The following is a 14,205-nucleotide window of genomic DNA, read 5'->3' on the forward strand; positions in this document are numbered from 1 at the left end:
TTATTTTAACTTTTTGGTGAGGTGGAAGGTTTAATTTATTCCATTGTTTATAATCTGTTATTTTTTGATGAAATAAAATTTGCTTAATTTATTTATTACTCGAGAGATTTGTGTGGAATTTTTTTCTTTTTTGCTGACCCACATTTATTTATTTATATATATATATATATATATATATATATATATATATATCCCCGTGGCTCTACTGCATGGCGCTTGTCCTGGGCAATTCCCTTTTTCTGTTGCCTATGTTTTTTGTGAATAATGGAATGCTTCATTTAGGATAAATGGCACCCGCACGCATCCAGCGTGGTTTTCTTTTAAGGGTGGTTGTGCCTGCGGGAATATTTGCGGCCTGCAGCGGGAACTGTACGCACAGATGTGAACCTAAACCTAACACCTTGTTCCTGTGCTTTCTGTTCCTCTCAGCTGTGGGCTGTTTTTGTGAAAAGGAGTCATCCTATAGGTTAAATTCCCCATGGCCTGAACTATTGCAAACCTCCTGACACCTCAGCAACTGACTAGTATTCTCAAAGGTTACCTTTTTTGCTTGAGGTCTGTGTTTCAGTTTAGGGTTTTATCTTTAAGCCAAATTGATATAATCAGAAACTTTGTCTGTATCTCAGTTCTTTAAGTAAATACTCAAGAAGAGTAAATATCTATTATCTTTAGGAAAGTTGTAAAAATAAAGTCAATTTAAGGTCTCGTGCACACTGCATCTCAGAGAAGCTCAAAGAAGCTGCTTCTACAGGCTTTTGAGCTTATTTGAGCTCTCATTTTTTTTTCTCCCTGGAAACTCCCCTCCATGATGCTCTTACAGGCAGATAAAAAAGAAGCTCATGTACTTTTTTGAGCTTCAGGTGTCAAAACACTCATATGTGAACAGGGGTCATTGAAATTAATAGGATTTTGCTTGTTGGGCATTTTGAGACTTCAGAGATAAGCGTTTTAAGAGCTGAAAACCACTCAGGTGTGAACAGTGCCTAAGGCCCCTTTCACACATATGGTCCGTTTGTCCGTTTTTCATCCATCAATGCATCTTTATGTAAAAACGGATGACAACGGATGACCATCCGTTAACATCCGTTTTCATTTGCTTCCGTCAATGTCCATTTTTTTTGGAACGGATGAATGCCCTATTTTTCATCCGTCAAAAAAAAAAACGGATAGGACGAAAAACGGATGTAAACAGACAAAAGGTCAGCAGATGAAAAACTGATACATTTTGACGTGACTGAACTGATGAACTGAACGGGCCGTATGTGTGAAAGAGGCCTTAGTCTCCATTCACACTGAAGCGGCACGACTTCTGCACGACTTCGGGGGCGACCTGTGAAGTCCCGTGCACCGCGACTTCGGCGCGACTTGCACGGACTTCATATAATGAATGTCTTTGTAAGTCGCTCCGAGGTCGCCCCGAAGTAGTACAGGACCCTTTTTCTAAGTCGGAGCTACTTGTGTCGCTCCTATTAGAACGGGTCCTGTAGCACTGCATGGACCGCGAGGGACCGCGACTTGTCAGGCTGACAAGTCGCGGTAGTGTGAATGGAGCCTTAAGGTGTTTGGAAATGCAGTTTTAATTGGTATAGTCGCTTCAAATGGACTTCAGTCCCCACTGTCATTCTGAAAAGCTCCTCCTGAATGCTTGTTTTTTTTTTCTCCAGCCAAAGTTTGTGTAGTACCACAGAGTATAGCTTGCCTAAATTTTTGTTATTAATTTCAGGTGCAGATGATGTCTTACTGCTGGCCAGAAGAACAGATTTACGAAGAATTTCATTAGACATGCCTGATTTTACTGATATTGTTCTGCAAATCGATGACATTAAGCATGCCATTGCTATTGACTATGATCCAGTGGAAGGATATATTTACTGGACTGATGATGAAGTTAGAGCTATTCGTCGTGCTTATTTGGATGGGTCAGGTGCTCAGACCTTGGTGACTACTGAAGTGCTACATCCAGATGGGATAGCGGTTGACTGGGTGGCTCGGAATCTGTATTGGACGGATACTGGGACTGACCGTATAGAAGTCACAAGACTTAATGGGACATCTAGGAAAATACTGATATCTGAGAACTTGGATGAACCAAGGGCCATTGTATTAAATCCACTGACAGGGTAAGTGACATTCTCAATCTAGGTATTTAAAAACTAGTAACTGACTTTACCATGATTATTTTATTTCTTTTCCCAAATAGTACTACCTATGCTTTTAAATAGCAATTATATTGTATCATATGAATGTACTTCAATTATTACATGTACCCCCATTGGTTGAGAATTTTTGTTTATACCTCCAGAGGAGGTGTACAATGAACCAGCCATCTGAGGGCTTAAAAGTATGTTGAGAGCTGACATAAGCACACTGGCAAATAAGTCCAGTATCATAAGAGGCGTGCTTTGAAGGTAACCGTTTTTTAAAAACCTGTTTAATTGGTGGTGGTATTCCATTTTTCAAGTGGAAATAAAGACAAAATTGTAAATTTCAAACACATAGGCTATTTATTTCAGTTTTATTTAAAATATACATTGAGCCATGCATGTGCAGTTCAAACTAAATTCTCAGCACACTGCCAGGATGAATGAACAACTGCACTTGCACGGGAGTAGCCTGCGATGGCCAATCAAGACCACTAAAGCCGTGGTGCCTGGGAGAAGAGAGCGCTGAAAGACCTTGAAAATGATGGACTTTTGGAGAGGAGATGAGTATTGTAGACATTAGTTTTGCTTTTAAATCCAGACAAAACTTTTTTTTTTTGCTAAGTAAGGAATGTTTCAAGCTCTAGTCAGATTTTTATTACTATATCCCTTAATGGGTTCACAGGCAAAAATGAAAAAGTGAAGAAGAAATCCTCCCTGCTGGGATATTGTATTCTGATAGTGGGACTCTCCGCTATCAGAATATACTAATCAGTGGCTGCAGCCACCTGCTTAGGAATAATTTTCCAACATTCCCGATGGTCAGAAGTCAATCTAACTATCGACTTCTGTCAGAGGGGCTGCCACACTTGTATTGAAATTCATGTGGTTTATGCTGAACCAGCCGAATTTCCATCCATTTATGGCTAGTTTTAGGCTTTGATCACATTATTTTAACACCAAAGAATAATGATTTTTGACTGCTTGTTGTGGGTTTATGTTCACTGCAATAAATGGAGAAGTTGATTTCTCTTTTATGTATTGATGTATTATTTGCATATTATTTTCCATGGCGTAAGTGCCCGTTCACACTGGGAACCGCATCGCACTCGACTTGCAGGCAGTTCACACTGCCATATGTGAACCGCTGGGAGTGTCAATACAAAGTTAATGACACCCCCAGATTAGTTTGCATATCGCAGTGCGAACTGTCAATTCGGACAGGAATTGGATCGCATAGGTGGGAACACCCATGCGATCCGATTCTGGTGCGGACCAAAAAAGGGTCATGCATGACTTTGGTCCGAATGCGATGCAAATTTAGCCATACAGACATTGCATGTGATTTGCAGTGCTGTGCAGTGCGAATCACATGTGATGTCTTAAATCATTATAGTGTGAACCGCCACTAAATAATACTTTGAAAAACGAATTATGGAATTATTGGTTTTTAAAGTGCTTTTTTTTCTGTTCTTAGTTTTATGTACTGGACAGATTGGGGTGAAAAGCCAAAGATTGAGTCTTCTTATTTAGATGGTTCAGAAAGGACAGTACTTGTGAACACATCATTAGGATGGCCCAATGGATTAGCACTAGATCTTCAAGAAGGAAAATTGTACTGGGGAGATGCCAAAACAGACAAAATAGAGGTAAGCAGAATTTATCCCTAAACTGTTTTCTGCAGGCCATATCTTGTAATAATGGCATCAACGGCTGGCAATGTTTGTTTTATGCTTGTATGGTAATGAAGAAGTGGTTCTTACATATGTTTTCTATACGCCTTAATACAGGGCTTGACAGATTTTCCTGAAATCTAGGAGCCAGCTAAAAAAGTTAGGAGCCAGTTTTTTTTTTTTTTTAAACTAACAACCAAGCTTTATTTAATAAAACGGATACTAAATTTACACATAAATACGACTAGAACCCCACTCTCCTCTAGCGCAATTGGATGAAAACAGACTGTCTGTCTCTTTCCATCCGATGCCATCTGATCCGATCCACGGGATGGATAGAAAATAGAACCACCATCCGTCTGCTTTTGGCGGTCAGGATCAGATGGCGGCAGATTACTGCTCCATAGAGGAGAATGAAGGGCCCGATCAGGTCTGCCTGAAAAACTGACAGGCGGACCTGATCAGACAGCCCGTGTGAAAGGGGCCTTCGGCTGTGGCATGGCGATGAGGAAAAAAAAAAAAAGATATATAGAGATATATATATTATCTATCTATATATCTTTTTTTTTTTTTTTTTTAATAATAATAATTGGAAAAACATTTTTTTTTTTAATAATTAAAAAAAAAAGAAAAAAATATTCTTTAGTTTTTAGATTTAAAAAATAAATTAAATTAATAATAAATAACCACACTCCCTGTCAAAGGTAACTAACTGGACAGGTAGATGGTAATGCATTGTGAACAAACAGGCAGTGGAAACAGTAATTACAACAGTCATTACTCCCGGCCACCACAGGGCGCCAGTTCCCCATTGGAAGCCTCTCATTTCAAGTAGGCCGAAAAGCCGGGGCCTCAATGTTTGAACGGCCCTGAAGTCCGTGCACTCCGTGCGCGGAAGTCCATGCAAAAATGACAGGACACCTTCTGCAGGGCACCCCAGGCGCCAGGTCGCTAATTCTAGTCGCAAATGCGACCTGGCGCCCGGGTTTTGTCGAGGCCTGCCTTAATACCTGGGCAACCTGATTGTGCCTTTCATACAAATCATAATGCTTTTCCATCACCTTGGCAATTAGCAAGGTGTTCAAGATATGTGAATGCATACTTCATCTATTTTGTAATGTTGAGGGTGTCAGGGATTACCAGCACAGTTGTATAATATTAGAAACCATCTTTATCCTTTCCAAAAGGCAAACAAACAATGCTTTAAGTAGAAAGTGACTTCTCTTCAGCATAATAACCTAAACAAATCTGTATTTCTCTTTCGTTCATGGACGAACACAGCTTCTGGTATTCTTAACCATTGGGTTATACTGCCCCCTACCAGAGTAGGGACACTAGGCAGAAAAAAATTCTGGCTACACCCATGAGCAGTCCCAGGGGGTATGGTAAAAATGATAGGTGCGCTAAACTTATGATGTGTCTTAAATCAATCAACCTTGAAAAACACAATCCTAAATGACACAATATGACAAGGTGCAAATAAAGTGAAACGATATATCGTATGTGCTGAAAGTCCAAATAAATTGTCCATCAAAATATAAACAGCAACGTGAAAAATACTGATGTTCCTCGTGAGACTTCTGTGATGATATGCAGTGCTAAAAACACAACTCAAAATTGTGACATCCATGTTAAAACGATCCCCACCACCAGCAGGCTGATCTTCTTACTTTTTTCAGACGTAAGGAGCCTGTGTCCCGTACTATACTATACAGTGGGGTTGTTTTACTAAAACTGGAGAATGCAAAATTAGGTGCAGCTGTGCATGGTTGCCAATGAGCTTCTAACTTCAGCTTGTTCAAGCAAGCTTTGACAAAAAAAGCTGGAAGCTGACTGGATTCAATGCAGAGCTGCACCACTTTCCCTATATATATATATATATATATATATATATTTATACAGTGGGTACGGAAAGTATTCAGACCCCCTTAAATTTTTCACTCTTTGTTATATTGCAGCCATTTGCTAAAATCATTTAAGTTCATTCTTCTTCCTCATGAATGTACACATAGCACCCCATACTGACAGAAAAACACAGAATTGTTGACATTGTTGCAGATTTATTAAAAAAGAAAAACTGAAATATCACATGGTCCTAAGATATTCAGACCCTTTGCTGTGACACTCATATATTTAACTCAGGTGCTTTCCATTTCTTCTGATCATCCTTGAGATGGTTCTACACCTTCATTTGAGTCCAGCTGTGTTTGATTATACTGATTGGACTTGATTAGGAAAGCCACACACCTGTCTATACAAGACCTTCCAGATCACAATGCATGTCAGAGCAAATGAGAATCATGAGGTCAAAGGAACTGCCTGAAGAGCTCAGAGACAGAATTGTGGCAAGGCACAGATCTGGCCAAGGTTACAAAAAGATTTCTGCTGCACTTAAGGTTCCTAAGAGCACAGTGGCCTCCATAATCCTCAAATGGAAGACGTTTGGGACGACCAGAACCCTTCCTAGAGCTGGCCGTCCGGCCAAACTGAGCTATCGGGGGAGAAGAGTCTTGGTGAGAGAGGTAAAGAAGAACCCAAAGTTCACTGTGGCTGAGCTCCAGAGATGCAGTCAGGAGATGGGAGAAAGTTGTAGAAAGTCAACCATCACTGCAGCCCTCCACCAGTCGGGGCTTTATGGCAGAGTGGCCCGACGGAAGCCTCTCCTCAGTGTAAGACACATGAAAGCCCGCATGGAGTTTGCTAAAAAACACCTGAAGGACTCCAAGATGGTGAGAAATAAGATTCTCTGGTCTGATGAGACCAAAATAGAACTTTTTGGCCTTAATTCTAAGCGGTATGTGTGGAGAAAACCAGGCACTGCTCATCACCTGTCCAATACAGTCCCAACAGTGAAGCATGGTAGTGGCAGCATCATGCTGTGGGAGTGTTTTTCAGCTGCAGGGACAGGACAACTGGTTGCAATCGAGGGAAAGATGAATGCGGCCAAGTACAGGGATATCCTGGACAAAAACCTTCTCCAGAGTGCTCTGGACCTCAGACTGGGCCGAAGGTTTACCTTCCAACAAGACAATGACCCTAAGCACACAGCTAAAATAACGAAGGAGTGGCTTCACAACAACTCCGTGACTGTTCTTGAATGGCCCAGCCAGAGCCCTGACTTAAACCCAATTGAGCATCTCTGGAGAGACCTAAAAATGGCTGTCCACCAACGTTTACCATCCAACCTGACAGAACTGGAGAGGATCTGCAAGGAGGAATGGCAGAGGATCCCCAAATCCAGGTGTGAAAGACTTGTTGCATCTTTCCCAAAAAGACTCCTGGCTGTATTAGATCAAAAGGGGGCTTCTACTAAATACTGAGCAAAGGGTCTGAATACTTAGGACCATGTGATATTTTAGTTTTTCTTTTTTAATAAATCTGCAACAATGTCAACAATTCTGTGTTTTTCTGTCAGTATGGGGTGCTATGTGTACATTCATGAGGAAGAAGAATGAACCTAAATGATTTTAGCAAATGGCTGCAATATAACAAAGAGTGAAAAATTTAAGGGGGTCTGAATACTTTCCGTACCCACTGTGTGTGTGTGTGTATATATATATATATATATCTTGCTAGAGTTCTCTGGAGCTTGTAAATGTGTGAGGCCAGAAGTGTTACCGTGATCTGTAAAGGTGTAGGAAGAAAATGTGTTCTTGTATGTGTAAAATTTCCTGCGTAGAAAGCAGGCCCCCCCATGTCCCCCCCCCCCCACCCTTTCCCGCCACAAAACTTCCCATCTGTAGTTGTAAGCTGGAACACAAAGAGCTCAGTCAGTACTCTAGCAGCCTATGGAGCCATTTGGCATCACTTGTCAAACATTTGCGTGACAGCAGCCTATGGGGCTTTTTTCCTGTAAATTTGGCACCCTATGGCAACATTGTTCCCTGCTTCTAAATGTCTTGCTTGTCTCTTTGGCAGGCAGTTGAGAAAACGAGTCCACGTCTCCAACATATGGTTTTACACTTTGTAGGTGAAGATTTGTAGATGTGTATGTTAATTGGCAGAGATTCATGTTCTCTTAAACTCAGTGTGAGAACAACTGACATTAAAAAAAGAGGCTTGAGATCACGTCTGTGTTTTGAGGCACATTAATGGACAAACTGTAGATTAGTGAGGATTACAGGAGTCCAGCAGAGAGGGAAGCAAAGAGATGGCAGTAAACACGAGCTCACTTCCTCCTTTCATTGTGGTATTAATCCATAGCAGCATTGATTTTTCATTGGTTTGTTTCTATTTAAAATAGAATATTATAAGACACAGTAAAAGTATCTGAAAAAGTAGTTTACACCGATACCACTGAGTATATGGAGTGGTAATATTCCACATCGTCTTTTGTGATGGCCCAGACCCAGAGACTGCTCCTTTTACCTAATCGGAACAGGAAACCGAAAACTTCAAAGGACACTCCCAACCCAAACCTCCTCTCTTCAGTGTTTTTCTACCTACTACTACTTACAAAATCCTATGCTGGATGCCTTCAATTGGGGGGGGGGGTTGGTACTTTGCCTTTCTTTGTATATTCACCTACATCGTGATGCCCCTAGGTAAGGGGTTCTTAATCAATACTCAGGAAAACAACATGATAGGGGTATAGGACTGGATCTCTAAATAATTTGAAAATTATTTAAACATGATTATGAATTCAGCAATATTGAATCTGAAATTTGTGTTGATAATAGGAGAGGCTGACCTATGACTTTGTAGATAGAGGAGTTCTATATAGGCCTTTTAGCTTTATCAGCAAGGTAAATCTACTGTAAAAAAGTTTGTATTGTGCAAGCATGAGTGCTTGCAGAGGTTACTAAGTGGTTTCACAATTATATAGTGTTAGAGATGATTATTGCCATGTGCATGTATGAAATCAACAAGAAGTAATAAATGCGTGGGCAGCATCCTTTCTTGAACTGTTCCATATGCATTTCTCTACAAGCAATTTATAGTTCTTAGAACACAGAATGCTTCTATTGTAGGCCAAGTAAATGCCAGCAAAATATTTCTAAGTTAGAACTCATTTTTTATTTCATTTAATTTATTACAGGTATTTATATAGCGCCAACAATGTATGCAGTAAATGTATAATGTGGTGTGAATGTGTGTGTATATATATATTTATATTGCACATTCACATCAGTCTGTGGCCTCAAGGAGCTTACAATCTAAGGTCCCTAACATACATACATTCATACATACACATGGTAGAGCCAATTTAGAAAAAAGCTGAACTTTTGTAATTGTCTAAAATTTGTATAGTTACCCAAGATTATGAGTTTCAAAATGTTTGCATATTATCTGAATTTGACTATGATTCCAGGGGTACAAAGCTCAATCTCTAACCCAGGATGTTCTAGCTGTCTCGAGCATTGTTTTCCACTTCCAACCTGTGAATGGCAAGTTAAAGTAGAACTTGATTTACAATATGTTTATTTTAGTTTTTATATACATATATTACATAGTTACATAGTAGGTGAGGTTGAATAAAGACAATAGTCCATCCAGTTGAACCTGTGTAGGTGTGTGTGGCTGTAATCATCTCACATAGCCCTTAATGTTCTGATCCCTGAGATGTACGTCTAATAGTCTTTTGAAAGCCACCATACTACCCGCAGAAACCACCTCTTGTGGTAGAGAATTCCACAATCTTGTAGCCCTAACAGTAAAGAACCCCCCTCGTTGCCTGAGGTTAAAACGCTTCTCCTCTAATCGCATTGTATGTCCTCCAGTCCTCATGCAATCCCTTCGAATGAACAGCTTTTTTTCTAAGCTGGGATCCCCATTAAGATATTTATAAATTGCTATCATGTCCCCCCTCAGACGTCTCTTCTCCAGGGAGAATAAATCGAGTGATTGCAGACGCTCTTCATAGTTAAGGTCCTCCAATCCCCTAATCAGTTTGGTTACCCTACTCTGGACTCTCTCCAGCTCCAACACATCCCTCCTGAGGACTGGCGACCAGAACTGGACAGAATACTCCAGATGCGGTCGGACCAGAGTTTTATAAAGTGGAAGGATTATAGTCTTATCTCTGGAATACATCCCTTTTTTTTATGCATGCTAATAATCTGCTGGCTTTGGCAGCTGCCGCTTGACATTGCATGCTGTTGCCTAATCTATCATCAACCAAGACTCCCAGATCCTTCTCCATTTTTGATTCCCCCAAGGGTTCCCCTCCTAACGTGTATTGTGTTTTTATGTTTTTAGTCCGCAAGTGCAAAACCTTACACTTCTCTACGTTAAACCTCATTTGCCATGTCGTTGCCCACTCCGTTATTTTGTCCAGGTCATCCTGTAGGATATCTGCTTCATTCTGTGCAGTTATTGCCCTGGCCAATTTTGTGTCATCTGCAAAAACTGATATCGAACTACTGATCCCGTCCTCAATGTTTATGAATAAATTGAACAAGGTTGGTCCCAGGACTGAGCCCTGGGGCACCCCGCTTACTACCTTAGACCAGTCTGAGTATGCGCTGTTTATTACCACCCTTTGGACACGGCCTTTTAGCCAGTTCCGTATCCAAGAGCAAACCCTGCTGTCGATACCTGCAGACCTTATTTTATAAATTAAGCGCTTGTGGGGAACTGTATTAAACGCCTTAGCGAAATCCAAGTACACCACATCCACTGGTCTCCCCCTATCTAGCTCACAGCTCACCTCCTCATAGAATGTTAAGAGATTGGTTTGACAAGAACGCCCATTTGTAAACCCGTGCTGATTACCGCTTATGATGTTGTTGTCATTAGCAAACTCTACGATCTAGTCCCTTATCATCCCCTCCAGTAGTTTACATACTACTGATGTCAAACTGACAGGCCTATAATTTCCCGCGACATGCCTCTGGCCCTTTTTGAATATCAGAATCACGTTAGCTTTCTTCCAATCCCCCGGTACATCTCCTGTTCTAATACTGTCAGCAAAGATCAGGAACAGTGGTCTAGATATAACTTTACTGAGTTCCTTGAGTACTCTCGGATGTACGCCATCCGGGCCTGGTGATTTGTTTGTGTTAAGTTTTTCCAGCCTTTCCCTGATTTCACCCTTTGTTAGCCATAGTGGCAAGTCCTGTGTATTACTACTAACCATACAGTCATGGTCAGTGTACCCCTCCTTTTCCTGTGTAAAGACTGACGAGAAAAAAGCATTAAGCACGGTTGCTTTTTCAGTGTCCTCTGTAACCATCCTTCCATCATCGTTAATTATGTGTGCAATATGCTCTGCCCTAGTTTTTTTGCTGTTGATATATTTAAAGAATTTCTTTGGGTTTTTTTTACTATCCTCCGCTATTTGTCTCTCAAAGTTGATTTTAGCCATCTTGATTTCTTGTTTACTTATCTTATTTGCCTCCTTGTATTGCTCGAAAGCCGATACTGTGCCCTCTGATTTATATTTCTTGAAGGCCAATTTTTTTCTCCTAATAAGTTTTTTGACGCTACGGTTTAGCCAGCCAGGTTTGGCTTTGTCTCTTCTAAATTTATTTCCCATAGGAATGCACTGCAAGATGCATTTGCTTAATATGTTCCTAAAGCATTCCCATTTATCCTCTGTGGTCAGTGATCCCAGGGTTTGGTCCCAGTTTACCCCTTCCATCAAGGAGTATAATTTTGGAAAGTTTGCCCTTCTGAAATTTAGGGTTCTTATGTTCCCCACTTGCCTTGTTATATTGTTATTTATACTAAATGTGATCATCCTGTGATCGCTAGAGCCCAGGTTGTCCTGGACTCCTACCTGCTAGATTATGTCTGGGTCATTAGTGATCAATAGATCCAGGACTGCGTTTTCTCTGGTAGAGATACATGTTTTTAACTACTTTGCGTTCATGCTATAGCCGAATGACCGCTACAGCGCGTACCTGAATTGCCGGGAGAGCGTACAATGACGTCCTCTTGGCAATGAGCGGCCTGCGGAGCGCGCCAGGCTCGCTCTGTGATCAGCGAGTCCATGAGACTCGCCTGATCACAGATCGAAGATTGGGGGCGATCCTTACCACGTGATCAGCTGTCAGCCAATGACAGCTGATCATGTAAAGTAAACAGCAGTCGGCGAACAGCTGTTTTTTTCTCCTCACACTGTCAGCGTGAGGAGAAAAAAACAACGATGGCCGGCTGCTGTCAAAGGGACATCGGTCCCGAAGAGGAGAGGGATAATTTGTGCCACCTACCAGTGCCCACCAGCTCCACCTGCCAGGGTCCAATAGTTCCGCTCACCAGTGCCACCTACCAGTGTCACCAATCAGTGCTCACCAGTACCACCTATCAGTGCACCATCATAAGTGTCCCCTACCAGTGCCTATCATTGCTCATCAGTGCCACCTATTAGTGCCCATGGGTGCCTCCTATTAGTGCCCTTCAGCGCCACCTACCAGTGCCCATCAGTGCTGCCTTATCAGTGCCCAACAGTGCAGCCTACCAGTGCCCATCAGGGCCGATCAGTGCCACCTCATCAGCGCACATCAGTGAAGGAGAAAAATTACCTGTTTGCAAAATTTTATAACAAACTATAAAAACAGTTTTTTTTTTTTTTTCAAACATTTTCTGTCTTTTTTTTTTTTTTGTTTAACAAAAAAATAAAAACCCCAGTAGTGATTAAATACCACTAAAAGAAAGCCTATGGTTTTAAAAAAAATGATAAAAATTAAATTTGGGTACAGTGTTGCATGACCGCGCAATTGTCATTCAAAGTGCGACAGCTGAAAATTGGCCCGGGCAGGAGGGGGGGTTTAAGTGCCCAGTAGGCAAGTGGTTAAGTTTTCAGATTTTCTTTAGGCTCCATTCACACCTGAGCGTATAGTTTTCAGGCGGTTTTTACGGGTGGTTTTCAGGCATTTTTTTGCAGGTGTTTGGAGGCAGCATCTAACAAGAAACACTTGTAATCTGACAAAAAAGAACCTCGTGCTTTTTTTGAGCTTCTAGTGACAAAACGCTCGTATGTAAACATCAGCGTTTTGAGAATTCAGAGATGAGCGTTTTTATGAGCTGAAAAACGCTCAGGTGTGAACAGGGCCTTCGATGTTAGCAGTGCCTATAATTATTTTCCAATGTTTTACCTTCCCAAGCAAGTATTGTGTGAAGTCTCTAGCTAAGACATGAGCATCATATACCATTTTTTGGATACTCAAATTTATTTATTTTTTTAAATTTAAATATTGTAGTGGGATTTACAGTGCAAGGGTATGAATTTGGTTTCTGGCTGGAGTTCAACTTCCAGAACTCAGTGGTCATGTTATATAGTTACTTTTAGCTGTTTTTTTGCAAGTACCTATAATCCGCTTTTATTTCTAAGCTAAAAGCAAGCTGTTATACTCAAGAAACCCAAATTAGAGGAACACAATGCTCTATCTTTGTTGTCAGTGGGAGGACTAGTGCCGTAGATGTCAGTGGAAGGAATAGTGCCCCATTGTTAATGTCGGTTGGAGGTATAGTGCCCAATTGTTGGTGTCCGTTGGAGGTAGAGTGCCCCATTGTTGGTGTCAGTTGGGGGTATAGTGCCCCATCTTTGGTGTCAATGGAGAGACTTCTGCCCCATCATTAGTGTCAGTGGGAGGAGTTTTGCCTTTCATGGTGTCATTGGGAGGAATTGTGCCTTTTCTTTGGTTTCAGTGGGAGGAATTGTACCTTTTCGTTGGTGCCAGTGGGAGGAATTGTACCTTTTCGTTGGTGCCAGTGGGAGGAATTGTACCTTTTCGGTGGTGTCAGTGGAGGAAATTGTGCCTTTTCGTTGGTGTCAGTGGGGGGGAATTGTGCCTTTTCGTTGGTGTCAGTGGGGGGAATTGGGCCTTTTCGTTGGTGTCAGTGGCGTCACACTGTGCTGCAGCCAATATAACTTAATAAAATGTCAATTTGTGATATTTGAATATAGTTCCCGCCAAAAAAAAATGTGGTGCTCTTGGATTGGCCCATAGGTACTGTTCCTCCACCTGGTGTGAATGAGCCCCAAAAGTCATTGTGTTGAAGGTTTACAAAGCCATGTTAAGTCAAATCTGGCTATTATTTCAAAGGAAAATAAAAAGTTCAGTAACCAGTAATATCTAATGACATTTAAGATGAATACAGTGAGACCGGTACATGATTGCTTGCTGTAATGCTGCTATTTGCACACTATTAAAGTGGTTGTTAACCTACACTGCTAAGTTTATATAATCCTCTTTTTTTTTCCTAATGCTAGGTGCCCCTGTCGCTGTGTTTTATAAAAAAAAAAAAAAAAAAATGCTGGCTTTACCCAATTTCAGAGCGCAGAACGTCCGTCACGTGACCTGCTACCTCTCTTCTCTCCCGGTCTGACAGCTGCAGCGGGGCCAAGATTCTCCTGCTGACGTCAGTCAGGAGGATAGAGCCGGTCTGTCACGTGGCGGTCGAGCGGGGCTCTGAAGTCGGGTAAAGCCAGCATTTATTTTTTTATA

General features: G+C 41.3%; 1 protein-coding gene across 1 annotated transcript in view; it reads left to right on the plus strand.

Moving 5' to 3' along the window:
- LRP5 (LDL receptor related protein 5) overlaps window positions 1-14,205 on the plus strand; it is a 254,193-nt gene that overhangs the window by 136,241 nt on the left and 103,747 nt on the right. Inside the window, exons 6-7 of the mRNA XM_082271182.1 lie at window positions 1,724-2,120; window positions 3,619-3,790. Of these exons, the coding sequence (XP_082127308.1) occupies window positions 1,724-2,120; window positions 3,619-3,790 (569 nt within the window). The remainder of the gene's footprint in view (window positions 1-1,723; window positions 2,121-3,618; window positions 3,791-14,205) is intronic.

Source organism: Pelophylax lessonae (assembly GCF_965119305.1).
Source record: "Pelophylax lessonae genome assembly, chromosome: 10".
Classification (NCBI taxonomy): domain Eukaryota; kingdom Metazoa; phylum Chordata; class Amphibia; order Anura; family Ranidae; genus Pelophylax; species Pelophylax lessonae.